Raw genomic sequence first — 21,310 nt, forward strand, 5'->3', positions numbered from 1 at the left:
AATTTTTGGTTACCAATGATCAACGTAGGGAATTCAAAAACCCACTAGTATGTGGACGCTTTTATATTTTGTAATTTATAGTACGCTACAATATTGAATGATTTATGCTGTCATGGTATAATAGGAGAGCGAAATATATACGAAACCGTTTAAAAACATTTAAAAAGCTGGCAACGTACAAGCAATTCCTCTCGTGTTACAGATGTTCGTGGGCGACGGTAGCCGCTTTCCATCAAGTGGAACGTCTATCATTTGCCTCCCTAACAATAAAAAAATCTATGGCGGAGGACAATGTTCAGCAGTAATGATGATGATGATGATAAAAAATATACTGTCAGTACATATTTTACGTAATCCATCAGAAATATTAAAAGTTAGCTGCCCGAACTCGACTTCACACGAATTCTGTCAATGTTATAAAAAGTATCCCTATTATTTTCTGTCCCACTTACTCGCTTAATTTTCTATGTAAAGCTTTTTCACTCCAACATTTTCACATTTTCGTATGATTGTTTCAAACATTTTCTATCATACAAATTTTGTCCAAATTATAAACATAAAAAAAAATGCCAAATGAGTTCAGCCGTTGTGAAATGCACTTACGTACATCCAAGGATTAATTTTCATTAAAATATTGTTTGTTCAATTTTTTTTTTTTCAAATTTAACAGATTAAAATCAACATTGCCTCACTTCAGTGAGCTTTGATACAAATGCTCTTAACAAATTTTCCATTTTTATAATTGAACCAATAGAACTTTCAATGGAATGAAAATGGAATCTAGGTATGTAATAAAATTTTATTGTTAAAATATTTGCAAAGCACATATTATTCTGCTGGTTTAACTTACGTATAATTAGATCGAATAAGCTCGACTAGTTTAGTCAGGCTCGTGCTTGCGTCACAGTTACTCATGACTAAGGGTCACGAATTGATTCCTAAACTAGTAAAGCTTTTAAGGTCAAATTACAAGTAATTTAAACCGGTAGTTATTAAATTAAAATGTAATAAAACTGCACGTGGACTACATCTGTGGACGGTTGCCATAAAAACTTAAGACCTCGGTTGCCATATAGCGTACTTTTTACTGCGATAAAATGTCTCATTCTCAAGGGTAAATACAATGTCTCATCACGTGAACCACTTCGCCAGCAGAGCAGCTGTGCTAAGAAGTACATAAAATAATTTTATTGTAGGTTGGTCTTCTTTCTTTTTCATATTCGACCACTTTGTTTCCTAATACATTTTTAAAGGAGTCGAATGCAGTTTCATTATTTTTTAAAGTATACTTTCCTTTTAGTAAAATTAGGGGAAATAAATTATTTTATTTAACACCACCCTTTGCTCTGTCACATATCCCACTCTTCAAACTGGAACACAGCCATGAAAACACAACTACTTTACGGTAGAAACACGAATGGGACAGAGGTAGCCAAGCAAACGACTTTTGTACAAAGTCTCTCTTTGGTTTAATTCCTAGTAAATTCACCATGACGGGTTATCTAATCTGTTTCCATCTCCTTATGGAGGAAGCCTATATTGAGCAGTGGACAATTTACGGCTGATGTAATAAATATAATATTGGTCCCATTGTGCTCCCCCATATATCTTTTTCTCGCATATCGCCTATGTACAAGCAACGTCTTGTTACAGTTTATTATATAAGATATTATAGTAAGATTGAAGATATTTTTAGAAGCATTGATTAGGTCCAATTTGTACTATAATAAAGCTGGCAAAGAGACGATTTCACACACGCATTTGAAATATCGTGATGTGATTTCACTGAGAGGCAAATGCGATAAGGAACTCTCTTTTTCCCGGCACACAACGTATTGTACTGCAAATAAACGTCGCTGTAGTAAGAGGTACGTTCGAGAGACGTGTTTCAATACTTCGAAAGTCCTAATACCGTTATAACGTTTATTTATATTATTTTTTTTTTTTTGTTATATATAGCCTTATGGTATTGGTTAAAAATAGGCCACTTCTTTATTTCACGTGTGTGTCGTGAGAGAGACTAAGGCAACTTAATTTTGTTGTTTTTGAAAAAAAAAATTGCTGAGAGATGGGCAGCAGTGTCCCTTTTAAAACATCATAACCTAACTGCGGTTACCAACCAGAATGCCAAGCGTGGCAATTACTGGCAAACCCACCCTTATAAGGAAGGTCTAAGCTCAGCATATGTACATGTGGACATATGACGGCTGATATAACATATATATATATATATATATATATATATATATGCTTACTTGAATATTCTAATAGTAACAATGTAAAAAGACGTTTTCTGTTCGTGGAAGATATTTAAGTATGTTCTAGTATACATAATATAGGTTTTGCTCAGTTGGGGGCTAGATGTAGCTATTTATTATGCCCAGTGGTATTTATTATTATCATTATTTAAGAAAAATATCATAAGAATAGGATAACAGAAGCCAAAATAATAGATTTTTTTCAGAATTTATGTTTGTCTCTCTCTATTTTTACTATACTTATTGCAATATCTCGTAAAAAAATATACTACAATCGAATTGTACGCAGTTCTCACAGTTGTATTTAACTTGAAGATTGAATTTGAAATCTAGTGTATATTTTATCTCGTTACACCATCTAAAAGCACAATATTTATAAATGCATTAACAATGTAATTTACGATGCAATGTGCAAAATAGAATATATGTAAAAGAATTATTTAAACGTATATTATTTTACATTACTGAAATGTAACTCAGTTATGGTATTGTAAAGTCTATAATAACTCTAGTATGTAACTTAAACAATATGTGGACGCCACCGGCCGTTTAACTTTTATTGTAGATACCTTCGTTTCAGAGTACATCATGCCATTAAATTTAAAGCATAACTTTCTCTATGGCTTGCTGAGCTACTTGGAGCATCTTTTATTTCTTCCTAGTATGGCTAATATGTTTCAGTTTCGTAGATCATATACATATAGAATCACACACCGGTTAAAACGTGTCTCTATAGTTTAAGATCCCGCTGCTGACTTTTGTAGGCATTAGACTTTGCGTAATGAAATTTAGTAAAAAAATAACACAACCCGGGTTGCCTATTCTTAATTAACTGCTACCTAGGGTTGCCAGGTGAAAATAGATAGCAATTTTGATAAATTTGGTTAACTTGTCGTGCTTTTTGATAAAATTTACATTGAACGAAAGTTAATTTTTTTTTTTTATACACGGTAACATATGGTTTTGTCTGTAATAAATATATAAAGCAGAACTGTAGGTTCATGCTTCAAATTAGGTTTTAGGAGCAACTCTCAAATCAACTTAAACTCATAAATTATGGACTACTTACCTAATAACAGTAGAGTGGGGGGGAAAAGGATTGTTAGCAATGGAGTGTGAAAGCTCCATTGCTAGCAATATGCCTTATTAGGTCGAGCTCCACGTGGTTCCCCCTGGAAACCATCGTGAACAATTCTTGTTGAATTCATTACGATGGGCTAATTGACCTACTTCATCCTCACCTGTCATCCTTCACTGGTGCCCCGCCGGTGTATACCGATAACGTGGGTGGGGTTACCATTCCATTATCATCCATTAAAAAAAATAACAGTAGAGTGTAATTTATAAAATACTTACTAATTCCTATAGTTTTACCCGTGTGAATCAGTATATAAATTGTTCTATAAGTTAGGATATAACCTATGTACCAAATTTCATTCAAATCCATTAAGCCGTTTACGCATTACTGAGTAAAAAAACATATAAACATTTTTAAAAACTTTTCACAGGATTGCGTTTTTAAAGTATTATTTTTGTTATTACTATAATTTAAAACAATTTTGTAAAATGGACTATAAATAAAATATGCAATTAACTACAGCTTAAATACTTCTAAGTCGTAAAATAATTAAGCTAAATAAAAACTCTTAGAGAAGAAAAGTATATAAATCTATTAAATCTAATGGTTTTACTGATTGTAAAAACTTTTCTTACAAATAATAATTGTATTGTGATATTTCAAATAAGAAATAAATTATAATATTAAGATTTCTTTATCTATTGTTTGCAAACTGGACAAGCACACTTTAACGTATTAGACCGACATGGTTTATATACAATATATAAAAAAATGTATACTTACGGGCATCGATAGTCGTGAATATGTGTGAAACTCTTGCTGTGTTTCATTTGGGCGCGCGAAAATATACACAACCACTCAAAGTGAAGTTGCTCGAGCACAGAATAATCAACGAAACAGATACTAAATAGAACACGGGCAAGCGTAAGTATTGTACAAGTTAATATGGTGAGCGAACGTTCCATACAAGGTATGAATAGGACAACGGCAGGAGATATACTGTAGCCGTGATATGTCCGCAACCCACCTCTGGCGAGGCGGGCGCCAGTAGGTGCCCCGTCTGTCCTACTTTTCCCGGACGCCTCTTTTAAAGGATGATGCGATAACATTTTGAACCCAATTTATCAATTAAACCCTTTTTCTTCCTTACAGTTTCATATTTCCATTTAACCCAATTTATTTAATATATTTGTTTAATTATTAATTCTTATTTATTTACGTGCTAGACAATATTTTAATTAATATTAATTAAATATTTAATGAGATAATACTAACATACTAATACCGAGGAATAACTACATGGGACAGGTAAAAGAAACACTAGGTGTCATGTCGTATAGGGAGGTTAAGGATATGGCCTGTGATAGAACTGGCTGGAAGAAGATGCACGAATTAGTTGCACCGACAAGAGGAAACTATTAAATGAAAAAGAAGAATACTAATAAGCGATGATAATATTGGGTCGTTAATATTTTATGTATAATTAATGTAATTATCGTTCTCAACTTAGTATGTAATTAACGTTTCATTGGATTAATAAATTATAACTGACAGTTTAACAAGGATTACGGATAAGGATAATGATCTTGTACATAATGCTCTCAGTCAATCCTGTAAAGTACCCAACGTTAATATAGACACAAAATATCTGACGATAAATCAGTAACTTTAATGATTAATTTATTTAAAAATAAATGTATATTTAATTAAGTTATTTTTCCACGACGGTTGTATTTAATTACCTACAAAGTATTGCAAGTTGTTAACCGTAGACATTGTGTGGAATGTCCCGATAAAGATATATGAATATGGTGTTCCTACGCGTCGCGAGGGCGGGATTCGCAGCCTGGATCGCAAACATATATACAGAATCTCAACTGACGCTTTTTAATTACTGTCGCGTTGATTGGGTATAGTACTTCATATTATAAGGTTTATTATAAATTAAATTTATCGTACGCGTAAATTTCCGAAGCAGAAAAACCATTGAAATATAATTCTATGCCTAAACATATGCCAGTTTTTAAGTTAGACCTTGAGGAATACAACTGTGAAAACTATATCCAATTTAGTGCAGTAACTTTTGAGTGGTATTAGAACAAACAGACAGTCACAAAACGTCTAGTTAAAACTTTATTAAATTAGTAAAGTTTCTAAGAGAATGTAAAGGTATGAATGTAGATTATAAGTGCACAGCAAGACGCAGAAAATCCGGAAAGAGATGGATGGACTGTGTGAAAGATGATGTGACAAGAAAGGGAGTAACTAATAAGATGAGTGCAAGTAAAGATGAATGGAACGAGAAAATATATAACGTCAACATCAAATAGATAGGGCAAGAAGAAGAAGTAAGATTTCTAAGTGGTGAATATGTAACGGAAGTTTTTTCAAACGATCAATAAACAAACATAAACAGTCACGTTACTTGCCAGATCTTTACGGTATTCATAAAAAAAAAACATAACCTGTATATCTATCTATCTATCCTATTTAAGAACTGCCCTCTTGTCGGTGGAGCTCTTGCCACTCACTACGATTTTCATCGAGTCTCTTCACCTCTTGATACGACACGACACCAACTCCTTCCTTGATCTGCCTGATGTAACTATACCTTGGTTTCCCTCTTCCCTTCCTTCCCTCTATCTTACCTTCTATTATAATGTTCATAAATTCGTTGTGTCGTATAAAGTGTCAATGTATATATATATGTGACAAAATATGGAAACGAAATATGGGGGATGAATATATGGGTATACCCATGTTTAACATTGGATGACGAATGATTTTTTTTAAAATGGATGATAATGGAATGGTAACCCCACCCGCACTATTGGTACACACCGGCGGGGCACCAATGAAGAATGATAGGTGAGGATGAAGTAGGTTAGTTAGCCTATTATGACGAATTCAACAAGAATTGTTCACGATGGTTTCCAGGGGGAACCACGTGGAGGTCGACCTAATAAGGTATCTTCTTTTAATTGGTGATACAAACATAGACCTCAAATCCAGTTTACCATTTAGAGATATATATTTAGAGTCACTTAGTAAACATGGTTTAATGTGTGGAATAACTGATTATAGTAGAATCGAAACAAGAATGAATGTTATGACCAAATCATGTATTGACCATATTTTTGCGCGGTTTCCAACCATGCACCCGTATTCTGCGGTGCTAGATGTCGTACTAGCCGATCACCGCGCTATTGTATTCGCGTGCATCGACTATAACCAACCCAAGTATATACAGCGCGTTATTAAACCAATTATAAATTATGATATTCTTTGCGAGGAACTGAAAAAAGTTAACTGGTTCCTAACTTCAAATATGTACTGCCCTAACAAAATCTTTAAATTCATTAATAGCTCTTTTAATAATGCTAATAAAGTAGCAACTTCTATGAAAGCTGTTCGGCAAGAAAATAATAAAGGATTAAAACTACCTTGGATAGACAAAAATGTAACAAAATTGTGCCAAAAGCGTGATAAATTATTTAGATCTTGGAAAAATAGCTTAAATGATCCTAAGATAAGATTAGAATATAATAAAACTCGTAATAAAGCACATAAAATAATAGAAATAAAAAGAAATTCCTTTTATATTCAACAAATACAGAATAACTTTAAAAACACAAAAAAAGTTTACGAAATCCTAAACAGAATGTTAGGCCGTGTAACGTTATCAATAGATGAAGCGATACTTAGAGCATTCGATGCACAAGGATTAAGTAATAAAGATATCGCCATCAATTTTGCCACTAACTTTGATAATGCAGTGAAGAATATCACTCCGAAATGTACTGTCAGACTTTTAGATCCAGGAAGCTATAGTAAACAAACTAACTGCAGCATTTATTATCAAAAAGCTTCAAGTGAAAAAATAAATAAAATTATCGATAAATTAGACTATAGAAAAGCTCCAGGTCTTGATAACATTAAAGTGTCAGATATTAAAATAGTTAGTAAGGCGGTATCGGTAGCTATTGCTAACCTCATAAATTCTAGTGTTAAAACTGGCGTATATCCCGATGAACTAAAGATTGGTTGTGTTAGACCGGTATTTAAGAAAGGGTTAAGAAATAATTATTTAGACTATCGTCCCATTACCTTACTTTCTACAATAGACAAAATAGTTGAAAAATATGTTTGCGAACAAATTCATAAATTTTATCGTAAGCAAGATGTAATTTACCAAAATCAATTTGGTTTTCAATCGGGTAAAAGTACTAGTCAGCTGTTATCTAAATTTACAGATGAGATTAATGAACATCTCAATAAAAAACAATACGTGTTGGCTTTATTCATAGACTTTTCCCGTGCTTTTGATACCCTAAAACATGCACAAATAATTACTAAACTTGATGAGTCTGGTGTACGTGGGCCTTTACTCAACTGGTGCAAGAACTATTTACAAAATCGTAAATTCACCGTTAAAATAGATGATGTATACAGTGATCATGTACCAGTAACTGAAGGTACGGCACAAGGATCTGTATTAGGTCCGCTACATTTTTTGTCTTATGTTAATAATATGCATAATATCTTGAAACACAGTTCATGTTACCAATTTGCAGATGATACGTGTCTAGTATTGTCTGACAAAAATATTCAAAAAGCACGAGACCTTCTACAATCTGATGTCAATGTCCTTCTTGAATGGTGTCATGATGCCGGATTGGTATTAAATCCAATTAAAACACAACTTTTGATCATAAAATCACCCTATTTAAAATTTCGTCCTCTATATAAACCTATCATTGCTCACAACCACAAGTGTCTACATATAACTAATGAAAGGAACTTTTGCAGCTGCCCCGCTATAACGGTCAAGGACAGCCAAACATATCTTGGCTTAACTATAGATAGTAAGTTTAATTGGAGTAAACACATCGAAAAAATTTGTAACAAATTAAGACAATTTTTAGCTAATATAGTCATCCTTAGACACCGAATTCCCTTTAAAGTAAAACTGATGCTGTATAATTCATTGGTCGAATCTTATGTTCAATATGGGTTGTCAAGTTATGGCCGCACTTATAAAACATATTTAAATGATATTTTTAAACTTCAACGTAGAATTTTAAGAACTATTGTATCTCCCAAAATTAAGATGCAGTATTATGACGATGATACTGGTCTTTTTCGACATTGCAATATTTTACCTGTACATCTACAATTTAAATACACATTTCTTAAGGAAAACTTTTTTAACAATAAATATTGGAACGAAATTAATCATGCTGTATATACGAGGGCGGTCGCACGGAAGCAACTTTGTACCAATAGCGCTCGCGTAAATAACTGTTATGGTGAGCGTACGGCTGACTACCTGGTTCCTCGATTTATTAATGAACTACCCACCGATGTACGAGATAATATTACTATTAGCAACATCAAGTGTAAATTAAAACGATACTTCTTGCATGGTTTTAATACAATCTAAATAATTTTAATGTATTTAGTATTAATATAAACCTACGTGGTTTCTAAATGCTAATGGAACATAAATTCTGTAACTTGTATTTTTATTGATAATAAAATAAAAAAAAAAAAAAAAAAAAAAATGTATTTAAATGATAATATCAGCTGTTTTTTAGAGTTTGTATTACTATTCTTAGTTTGATATTATTGTATTGTATCAACCATAAACGCTTTACTGTTGAACATAGGCCTCTTCCTTTTGGGTAAACCCCAGTAGTCGCCACGCTTGGCAGACGGGATGGCAACCGCAAATAAGCTTTGGTTATGTTTTAAGAGGGACACTGTTGCCTATTTCTCGACCATTAAATTTCCTTAGAAAGAGGTAGCTCATTCTACGCCGGGATTACACGACACTACTGTGATACTTACTTATTATGTTTAAAGAATGTGTTTGTTGATAAACTATATATTCATTATTTACAACTCTGTGTGTATCTATGTTTTTAGTATATTACTTTATTGTAGGTTTTTTTATTATTTTTCATCTATACATAGATGTGTATGATTCATTTTAGCCAAGTGGCCACATAAACTTCTATTCTTGTGTTAAATATGATTCGATACTCGTTATCTATTTTTATATAACATAAAAAAGTAACTATGAATTTTTTAATGAGAAAAACATATTATATATTGGGGTCGGCGTACTCAAGAAATAATTGGGAAAAGGGTAGGATGATGATAAATTTTTTTAATTATTGTTTGTACCAAAATAAAAAAATAAAAACATAAAATTAGGTTTGTTTGAATCGAAGCATTTGGCGTTCCATTGTTTCTGCCTACCCTAATGGGAGACAGGCGTGATAGATATGTATGTACACATACATATTGTGTGTAAAATTAGTAGTTATTTATATACCTGACGAAAATTCTGTTCTGTCCTTCAACAAAGTAGGTATAAAAGTTTGTTAGTTCAGATGCTAGATCTTATTTTGTCGCGACTTGAAATAAGATTTTCTTGTGGACAATTTACATATTACATATAACATGTGTGTTCCGAGTCAATATTTTATTTTGAACAGAAGTTAGTTTTGACGGATAGACGGAAGGGCGTATATTAGCATAAAAACCTTTCGTGATGGGAATTTTTAAAAGCAGACGTCTATTTTCTTTTGGTTGGCCAATAAATTTGCCAGCACAGTATTATAATAGTAAACTTGGAAAAATCGGACAGCGCTATTTATTTATGCATTAAGCAGCTGATAGAAATATTTATATACTTTTTATACTTAAAAACATAAATAATGTATATAGAAAATATCCTTAAATGTACGTTTATGACTTTAACACAATCTCTATGGAACTAGTACTATTAGTATAATATATAGTAAGTATAAGTACTTTAAGTATACAGTACTACTCAAATAAAAAAGAGTTTTCCCAATCGGTTTACAATTGACCAAACCAGTTAGTTTGATTCAAAAAATAATCTACGGAACCGACTTTAACACAATCTCTATGGAACTAGTACTATAAGTATAATATAAGTATTAGTACTTTAAGTATAAAGTACTACTGAAATAAAAAAAGAGTTTTCCCAATCGGTTTACAACTGACCAAACCAGTTAGTTCGATTCAAAAAATAATCTACGAAACCAATTTTAATAAAATCTCTATGGAACTAGTACTATAAGTATAATATATAGTAACAGAAGCTGAAACAGTAATTTTTAGAATTGTCTGTCTGTGTATTTGTTTTGGCATTACGAAACAGCTACTGTACCAAATTGGACACAAATGTCATAGTTTTGTTCCTGAAAGTCTAATTAAAATCCTGTATATTTTTTATGTTGATACGGCATCTAAAAGTGCTCTATTTCATTTATTTCCCAATGAAATCCAAGAGTAAGAAAAAATGCAATTTTATGTTTAGAAATTATATTATTTCTATTGAGACCAAAGTATGCAGATTCAATTAGAATTGATAAACAGATTATATTTTTTACATATTTGTGTATAAGTATAATTATAAATATATAAAAACTATATTATCTTACTAATATAATTTGTAAATTATATAATAAACATATTTTTGTTAAGAAAATAAAAGAAAAACAAAAATGATCTTCCCTTTAACCATTTCACTTCTCTTTATATTACAAGTTTTTATTATTATAAAACAAAACAATATAATATTCAAAATGACAACATCAGTTACTTTAAGTTTTAATTTTATTAATCCATATTTCATATGTACAATGCATTAATTTGTTATTTTATTGTAGCATTAATGGATTTTATGTGTTAATAATGTAGTTTGTAAAGAAATGGTAAATAATTGCTGATATTTATTCGACCTCATTTGTTTTAACCGATTGCTTATAAATGGTAACTTTGGGTCGTACTGCCAGGTGTCTGAAGGTACCTTGTAATACATGGTATACTAGGTATTATTACCATATAAGCTGTTACCTGTTCACTGCTGAACATAGGCCTGGTCCATAAGGGGCATCCCTTTTTTATCATGGGCATCGTGAGAGGCGACTAAGAAAATTTGTGACTATCACTCAATTATTAAGATTGAGGGATGGCAGCAACGTCACTCTTAAAATATCACCAAAGCATAACTGTGGTTGCCAATTCGTCTACCAAGCAGGGTAATTAAGGGTAACCCCCCCCCCCCCCCCCCCACTTATAGAGTAGGCCTCTATCCAACAGTGGACAGTTAATGACTGATATGATAATGATAACGATGGCCATCACAGAAAGCACTCTGGCGCTTGTGTATTACAATTTCTGAAGACTCACAGCCACTGGACGGCTAAAACACAACTGGGACAGAAGTTCCGCTGCAGTCGATTTCTGTACAGTCTTTCGCTGGTAAAGTGATGTTAAAACTGTATAGTAGAAAAAATAACTCACCTATCATCTTCTAGTTCATAAAACATGTCCTTCGATGAGTCATGGATATATATTTTGACCATAGGGCTGTCCATGTATTGCATTGTGAGCTGCTTGGGGAAGCTTCGCACGAACAATGCCTTCACAGTATCAATTGATGTTATTTCGTTCGGCAACAATGCTCGTTTCGTTTCATTCCTGTACTGCAGAAATACCAGACCTGTGGAGAAAGGGAAATTGTATTAATTAAATAATCTAATACTACTACTGAAATTGGACTGGGAAAGGACTGGAAAGTGAACCATCAAGATTTCTCAGCCATCTTTGCTATATACAATGCTATAAAGCAAAATGTTTAAATCATCCAAACGTGAATTAAAAAAGTTGGAGGTTTAGACTGGAAACGGAACTTGAAGTCACCTAATCCTAGTCAAGAATTGTTGAAGATATAGTAAGAACTAAAATTTCAAATTCATCAGTCATGCTCATGATTCGGTACTGTTTGCAGGCACTGGTCTGCTCTAGCCACTACAACTGATGGATCTTGTTACTTAGCTCAAATTGCATCTTTACTAATATCATAAAAAGTAAAGATTTGATTATTTGTAATGAATAAACTTAAAAATTACTCAACGGATTTTAAAAACTCTATCACCTATAGAAAGCTACATTATCAGCGAGTACCCTAAACTATATATAAATTTCTCAAAAATTCTGTCTAACCGTACGAAGCCGGGTCGCATCGCTAGTGTTTAATACTTTAATTTTTATAATTTTATACTATTTGTTTGTATCCAGTTATGGTTAAAGGTCTACCACTACTTATGTGATAGTATCGCCCTTCGGTGTCAAAAGTTTCTAAGCCACCCACGTTCTACATGAAGGCCTTTGACGTGACATACCGGACGACGGTTTTATGTGTCTAAAACAAAAAGTGTCAATAATTTTTAAAAGTTTCAATAAAGATTCGATCTTGAAATCACAACAGTGAAGCGCTGTATGACTGATTGATCACCGCTCAAACATAATAAACAACAAAATAATACTAAACAGGTAACCATGTTACAAGAAAATACTATTATTTTCCACTGATCACACCCTTTCATTTACACCTTTCAAAGCTGAAAGGCCTAAAAGGTTCTTAATTGGTCATAAAATAAATAAGGTTACGAGTGGTTTTACAGAGTAAGTTAACTCGAGTGCTAGCTTTATTAACTGACGGTTGTTTAAAAGATTTTACAGCTGAAGTGTAATTGAACGTTGATTTTTTACTTGCATTCCACGCCCTCAGAAAGATAGTTTTTATGCATACTATTTCACAAATATAATAATATATATAATATTGTGTATATATTGATTAGCAGTATGCTTAAAAACATACGGTTTGCGAACTGATCAATAAAAATAAATAAATTTTGTACAGCAAAAAACAGCGACTTCGATAGTAAATGAGAAACATCATAGAGGAGTCGGATCTATAGATCTGGAGTCTATATTTTAAGCAAATTCTATAATAACGAGGTTCTAAAAAAAACTTAATATTTCTTTGGAAGCTTTTGCGTCCTAAAATTCTTAACCTATTTTAATAATTATTTTTGCTACTAGTAATTAGTTTTAAGTTAATGTAGTTGGTTAGATATAAGTGTGCTGTTCCTGGACATAATATAAATTAGGATTGGAAGGAGGGGTGGGGGGGGGTCATAAAATTGCACATTTTTCATGTAATTACACTGAAAACATTTATCTCTTTAAATACTGTAGAATAATAAGAAATGAAAATTATACTACATGTAATGGTCGAGGACAAATGTCACTATTTATTTCAATTATTGATAGACCAGGTCCTACAGACGAAACTACGGATAAAATTTAATTAAAAATATTCCTATCATGAAAAATGTAGTTGCAATTTTATATTCAAGATGCACAGCATTGCAGTGTAGTGTTGTGTGCAATTTCATTGCATTTTCGATAATCGTATTTATTATTTGCAGCTGGCTGGCTATGAAGTATACGGGTACTTCATAATCAGTCAACTATATTTAATTCGAAAATTATATCAATATAATTTTGTTGAGTCCGAATACGGTTGAGATATAATACATTTTATATCACTTTTCGAATATTTGTTTCTTTACCAATGTATGTGTATTATTTTACTTTCAAACACATTTAATTTTATTTAAAACTAGCTAAAGCGTCAGTTGTGATTCTGTCAAAAGCTATGCCTGTGGCAGCCGTTTGCATACAAAGGAAACCATGTAGTTTGAATTGGCAGCTTGGAATAGTTTATATAGGACAAAGAAAACAAGGATTTTAACATTTTTACGAACAGCTTGTGCAACATTTCTCTTCATAAAAATCTTTGTTGGACGTCAACACATGTTTGAAAAAAAAGAGTTCAACCGTATGTTCTTTCATTCGAAATTTACGCTTAGCAACACATTTTGCTATTCATTATTATTTATTATTTGATTTAGAATCCAAAATAAATTCCTAGCAATCTCCTAATAAGGATAGATTTTGTGAACTGGTAACTACCTCTTACTGCATTTTTAATGGAATGATAATGGAATGGTAACTCTGTCTGCGGTATACTAGTGAGAAATTATAAAATAATATAGAGCTTTCACTGATTGAAAAGGTACTACAAGGAGAAACCTTTCTTTGCATCTCTTTAGAAAAAAAAACCTCAATAAAGATTTAATGAAGGCTTGTGAACTTAAAACTCTAATGGGCATGTCCAGGGATGCCAGGCAAAACTCAGTTAATAGTACAGTGACAGACAATCACATTTGTACTGCCTCGTAGTGAGAATGTAACACGAGAATTAACTGAATAAATTTCCAAAAACGGTTTACTTTCACTTCATCACAATATTATTATTATATCATAACTAACTTTTATCCGCGAATTCTTCCACGTAACCAGTAAGAGGTAAATATATCCTATGCCCTTACCTATTTCATATAGTACGAAAATATCAAATTTTATAGTGATTAATTCCATAATTAAGATGCTATGAAATAATATATAAACAATGAAACACACATTAGCATTTATAATTTTAATAAGGATGATGCTAAAAAAGCTTACATTCCGTCTGATAGATAGAAGACAGTTACCGTTGCCTGCAATATTAAAAGGTCACCTACGCGTTTCCATCCCTGAAAAACTATTAACAGATACGCCGTTTTTTGAAAAATTGAAAAACTTCAACACAAGCACATTCCATATTTTGGGCGATCACAGAAGTAAATTCCTTTGATATCTCACTGTATGTATGTGGTAAAAAGAATAGTGTTGAGAGTTGACGTATATCGTGCCAATTAGTCCGTGGCATGTGCATGGAAATGCAGTCAAATTTACGTAGACAGAAGATAGGTTGGATGGCAATGTTGACGATTTAATACAGGTTATATAAGTCAGGGATATTCAAATTCAATTCAAATTCAAAAATCATTTATTCATGTAGGACATTTTAGCCGCTTATGAACGTCAAATTTTTACATTATAATTTTATATTTACCCTACCGTCCAGTTCGGTATATAGATCCAATTGAGAAGAACTGGCAAGAAACTCAATTGAATTACTTTTTTTATTCGTGAATATATGTCAGAGATAATATAAGGAGCGCTAACATTAATTAGAATAGGATATCATAAGTCCATTGGATGCCGAGAAAATAGATATTTGAGCACATTGTGATCTAGTCTAACAAAGGACGTTAGTTCAGAGCTGAAACAGAGAAATTTAGAGTTTCAGAATTTCAGAGTGTACTAAAGTTAATTTTTAACTATCTAGTGAGGGAAAATAAACCAACGATAAATCCGTCTTTGCCACGTTGCATTCTAATTATGTTCGGCAAAATGTGGGTATATTGAGTATTACATATTTCACAATGTTAACAGCTGATAAGGGCTTCTGACCACCTCATTCGATATTAAGAGTCATGAGCATGTTTGTTTTTAGACAATTGATAATCCAATGTTTGGCAGATGGTGTAATAGGATTTCATAAATTCATCTGCCGTTGAGATGGAATGTTAAATGCAATCGGAATTTTGAAACGAATTTGTTAGAGAGATAAGAGCCCTTGATACGTATGCATGTGAAATACATAAACGGTAGTTTTCAGTTAATTAAAAGCTTCTCTTTGGTAATCGAGTGAAAGTACAACATATCACCAGTTTTTTTTTTAATTCAGGATGTTGTAAGAGGTAGTGATATGCTTAATCAAGCTTACTCGTGTACTAACTCGAATACCTAAGAGGATCTCAGACATTCGGGGACTAATTGACAGAATTCAGATACACGGTACTCGAATACAATATTCGAGTACTTGCGATACTTGAATATTAGTCGTATGTTTATAATAAGTTTTACATTTCTGTTTTATCGTTTCGTCATTTTTCCCCGTAATTATTATAAGAAAAAAAATTGTAATTATCCCGGATTTATTAACTTTATTAAATTCAGAAATCAATTGAAAAATAATCGAATTAAATGAAGTTCCAGTAGAACTAGTAAGGTAAGATAAAGAGAGATGTTTTCTTTTAGTTTTGTCGTTAAGTCGGTGGTATTGTCTTTCTTTACTTGTACACTTTGATGAACAGATTGGCCATATTTGCTGGCATCCAAAAAACTCGATGTGCTCAATAGAGCGAAGCATTACTTCATGCCGGATCAGCGATTAATGCTTTACAAATCGCAAATCCGGCCCCATAAAGAGTATTGCTGTCAATTATGGGCGGGAGCATCAAGATACCAGTTTGAACCCTTCGACTCAGTACAACGACGAGCTATGAAAATTGTCGAGATCCCAGGCTTGCAAGCAGTATCGAACCCTTAAGTATTAGGAGAGATTTTGCCTCACTCTGCGTGTTCTACCACTTATACAACGGATTGTGCTCAGGGGAATTATTCAATATGATGCCTGCAGCCACTTTGTATCATCGTACGGCTCGCCATCGACAGGGTGTTCACCCTCATACCTTACAGTCTAAATGGCCGCGTACAACGCGGTTTCAGAGATGTTTTGTCCCACGAACACTCAGGTTATGGAATGAGCTCCCTGCCGAGGTTTTCCCAAGAGACTACAGCATGGGGTTCTTCAAAAGGGAGGTAAAGAGGTTTCTTAAGGGGCGGCAACGCGCGCGTATACCTCTGGTATTGCAGGCGTTCATAGGCTACGGTAACCGCTTACCATCAGGTTAGCCGTATGCTTGTTTGCCACCTCAGTGGTATAAAAAAATTATTTTCATGACCAAGGTGAACTGACGATGAGCTCTCTTTCACGACTGAGGATCGTTCTTATTTATATCTGATCACGGCCGATCGAGAGCATTCCACAATGGATTGTTGTGTGATCATTTTGATAAGGTCGAGCATGAGCTCATCGCGCTGATGATCTACTTTGAGAACGTTTGCCTTGTTCTGAATCTTGGACAATTAGAGGCTCCATACAGTTTTCATTTCATATGATATGGCCGATGTACTAGAGAAATCCATATCGACGATAATTTATTTCTGAATTTTAGTTCGTTCAGAATAGCATAGTTAATTTGGTAGGTAGAGATATTTGCAGCATTCGCCGCCAAGACCACATCTCTAGAGCATCTATTAGGATACGTACAATCAATGAAAAATACTAAACATGTAATAAAAATTATCAATATAATAGCAATAATATACAAATGACGATGATTTTTTTTTTTTAAATAGATAATAAACGTACTAGTAACTAATAGGATAATCAAAGAGATTTTTAGTGGTATACACTGGCGGGGCTTCAGTGTGGGTTAATAAGTGAAGATGAAAGCAGGTAAGTTGGTCCATCCTGACGCATTAAACAAGAATTACCCACAATAGTTTTTTGAGAAAACCGCGTGGAGGTCGATTTAATAGGATATATTGTTACACTCTATTACTAATAATCCCTTTCTTTCGAGTTAGAGGCCTAGTCATTTCACATTTCGCCGAGCATACCTATATCAGAATCCCGTCATAGAAGGCGAATATACCATACCATATGAACCTTTTAATGCCCACTACTGATTACACACCTCTACCTATTGGAGAGGCTTTTACAGTAGTTGCTAGCGTTACAGGCGGGTTGGCAACCGCAGTTAAGCTTTGGTAGTGTTTTAAAAAAGACGCTGTTGCAAGGCGAATAATTAATTATAAATTCTTTCATTTATTCCTATTTAAGAGCTGCCGCTCTTGTCACGATTTCCAGCGAGTCTCTTCACCTCTTGATACGACACAACACCGACTTTTTCCCTTTCCTCTTCTTTCTTCTATCTTACCTTGTATTATAATGTTCATAAGTTCATCGTGGCATATCATTTGCCTCAACATTTTCTCTCCTCTGACCTCAATAGTTCTTCTAATTTGTGTAATTGCAAATATACAAATTTAATAAAGCACTCACCTTTAACTTGTCATATCAATTTGTGTACGAGTGACCCCTTAGGGGGACGAGGTTACTGACAGTCAGTGACGTCAGAGAATCGGGTTTACAAAAATAAACCACATTTTGAAGGGCGATTGCAACCAACGATGCATTCAGAGCAAAGAAAAGCAGCTCGCTACAGACGAAAATATCTAATAATTTCTTATTTAAAATGATAGGGTTGGCGCTCTATTTAAATATTGAAAAATAACTAAATACGATGAAATAACATTTTATGTTAATAATTCACCGTGGGTTTATATTAATATTTACTTTTATTTTTACGTGATTTGATCATTTAGGTATATTCAAATTAAATTAAGACATTCGTTTGAAAACAGCAGCAGTGGAATTTCTTTTCTATTCTTTGACTGAAATTTATAAATCAGTCGATAAAATAAAAAAAAATTGACAAGTCACAGAGGTGTAGTGTTCAAATTTGGAATAGTATTCGACATTTATTACTTTATCCCATTGTCTATGAAAAATAATTAAAAAATAAATTATACGATTCGAAAAGTGTGAATTGCCCCGATGTGAAAAAAATACGTTGGCAATTCACCTCGTGGCATGAACCGCTTATATTATGAAACCCCAACATACGCTATGTAATGTAATGTAACATTACTATGCGCATTATGTAATGTAATATGAGGTATTAAGGGTAAAATATAAGGTAATCCATATATCCTTCGTAATATACGAGTGCACATTTATGTTAATACGTGGCGTGCAATAAGGAAGTAATTTGTATATTTATTAATTGCTAATGACTCGATCTTCGTCTATTATCGCTCAGTGGTGCTCCATCGACGTACCAATAGAGCGGGCGAGGTATCATTCTATTTTCGTTCATTAAAAATTAACAATCCTTAAATCTACAATCCCCGGGTTTTCAAACGGAACGTGAATAAATGTATACGCAGGCGATCAAAGTAATGATCGCAAGCTGAACGCCTTTTGTTGGAATGGCGAAGGGAAGGAATTATTAGGCACGGGACAGGTTTCCCCGTTTAATAATGGGTTTATTGCTAATACCCATAATGGATATATTGATAAATCACCTAATTGTTAACGCAACCCTTTTAGGTTGATCTCCATGCAGCTCCCTCAGGAAACTATCGTGGTTCATTCTTGTTGAATTCGTCACGATATAGTCAACTGACCTGCTTTCATTCGCACTTATTGTTCTAAACTGGTTACCCGCCCATGCATCTTATCTTGGCTATCTTCATACTTGGACCCCACTACCCATCTACTAATAATTGGGGAGTAAATATTTTAGTGAACTAGGTGTTATTTTGCGGAAATCATTTGTTAGTTAATTAGAATTATTTTATTTATTTTGGTATTCGCCTCTCTAAACGAAGCATCTTTAGGCAAGTTAATAGATCACTGCTTGGAATAGGTCGCAGTTTGGGCACCGAACGGTTAAATGTGTTTCACAAAATGTGCGTGAACTGAATACCGGTCGGAGATTAATGGCAATATGGAAGGTTGTAGAACTTCTCGTAATAATAATAGTGCTCAGTCTTCGAGTGTTGGCAATCGGACGCATACTAATGACAGCGGAATTAACTATAATAATTCAAATCCACTAACAAGTTGGGGAGTGGTTATTTTCATAAACTATTACAAAAATAAAACTTACCCAAAGGTCTCTCGAGTGTCTTACTCGGTGTTCGCACAACTGGTAGCGACGATCTCTGTTTCCCCCCGCGACGGAAGCCAGTAGATGCTGTCTCCACCTCCGACATGATGCCAGGGTCATCGTCGAACAGCATGGCATTTGTCGGTGGTGGGTATCCCCGTGGTAAGGGTGGCTGTAAAGAAAACACCAGTGAGATTTCTAATGTACAAAAACTTTGTATGTTTAAAACCAAAACCAACCAAATATGTTTAACAACATTTTTAAAAAGAAGCTTATGTAAACCATCGACTCTGGGGTTTATGGTTATGTGAAAGATATTATTTTATTATATTATTAGATTAGTAAAGTTGAAAAATCCTATACCATTGGCCATCTTGTAACGACGTCCATTTTGAAAATATGACAATATTGAATATTATGTTGTCACTGGAACAAAAATTTAATGCAAGTTTTTAGGAGAATCGGTTATAAGGAACTCCTTTTAATTCGGTTTGCTAGTTTTAAGGCAAACAAACTAATAAAAATAGCAAGTAAAGTACACTACAGGACACCCTAAATAAGTACATAACAGACAGAGAATTTTGAATACGATCTAAATATATTCCGTTTGTTATATTCCGTAATTTTTTGGAAAATTAGACCTGCTAACTTTACATCATACTGTCATCATACGAATACAGTTTAAGGAATAACCAGTGATCCAAAGTCTTTGCCACGTTCGAAACATCTACTGGGTTACTGGTAAAAATAATTCTTTAGCTTTTAAATTTTAAATTAAGAAAAGTCTCACAGTATTCAACTACGTACTGCATCAAAGACGTATACATACATTTGTATAATTGTGTATTCATATTTGTATAAATATACTTGAAGTAAAACTTTATTCACCCTTTCAGTTAGTCGCGTAATAAAACGATTTTCTCATGAATGCAATACGTCACGTAAATCTCTTAGAGAATTCAATTTCACTAATACTCGTTGGATTTAAAATTTCTACGAATGATGAGAACTGAATTTGATTCTATTTAAAAAAGGAAAAAATAGTTTTGAAAAAGGAATGTTTAAAACTAATCCGTCTTAGAACACAAAAGAAAGAGCGCCTTCGTTTAATGTATGACGCCATACTATAAATATATGAAGACAAAGTACAAAAACTGTTTTAAACATTGTATTCTTTTCGTGTTAATAAAAAGCTAGAATGAGTTTGGATAATATTCCGCTTTGCAATTAAAATGTCAAATAGCTTGCGCAACGTAATCGCTTCGAATCCATCATTAATATTAATTTATCGGAAAAGTCCAAGGGATCTAACTCTTGAATTACGAATCCAAACGATACTAGATCGATCTTTGTATTGGTTAATAATTAGATAACGAATTTGACTGAACCGGTAATTGGCACAGAACTCGAATTATCCGTTCAATCAATTGTGTTTATAGTGAAGCTTATAGATATGATATATCTCAAATAGAATTTAGTCAAACCATATAGAAAGCCTGAATTGATCGACCCAATTAAATTTCTACTAAAATAGCTTATCTCTTATA

General features: G+C 33.2%; 1 protein-coding gene across 18 annotated transcripts in view; it reads right to left on the reverse strand.

Moving 5' to 3' along the window:
• The window catches only part of LOC113519612 (coiled-coil domain-containing protein AGAP005037), a 282,821-nt gene that overhangs the window by 126,745 nt on the left and 134,766 nt on the right, over positions 1-21,310 (reverse strand). For all 18 annotated transcript variants that reach the window (XR_004224036.2, XR_004224037.2, XM_052896596.1 and 15 more), the window contains 2 exons: positions 19,764-19,935; positions 11,680-11,878 (listed from right to left, as the gene is read on the reverse strand). Coding sequence is in view for 16 of the 18 variants with exons in the window: in XM_052896596.1 (XP_052752556.1) it covers positions 11,680-11,878; positions 19,764-19,935 (371 nt within the window). In the remaining 2 variants the exon portion in view is untranslated. The remainder of the gene's footprint in view (positions 1-11,679; positions 11,879-19,763; positions 19,936-21,310) is intronic.

This window comes from Galleria mellonella, unplaced genomic scaffold (assembly GCF_026898425.1).
Source record: "Galleria mellonella isolate WM207_F2 unplaced genomic scaffold, CSIRO_AGI_GalMel_v1 utg33, whole genome shotgun sequence".
Lineage (NCBI taxonomy): Eukaryota > Metazoa > Arthropoda > Insecta > Lepidoptera > Pyralidae > Galleria > Galleria mellonella.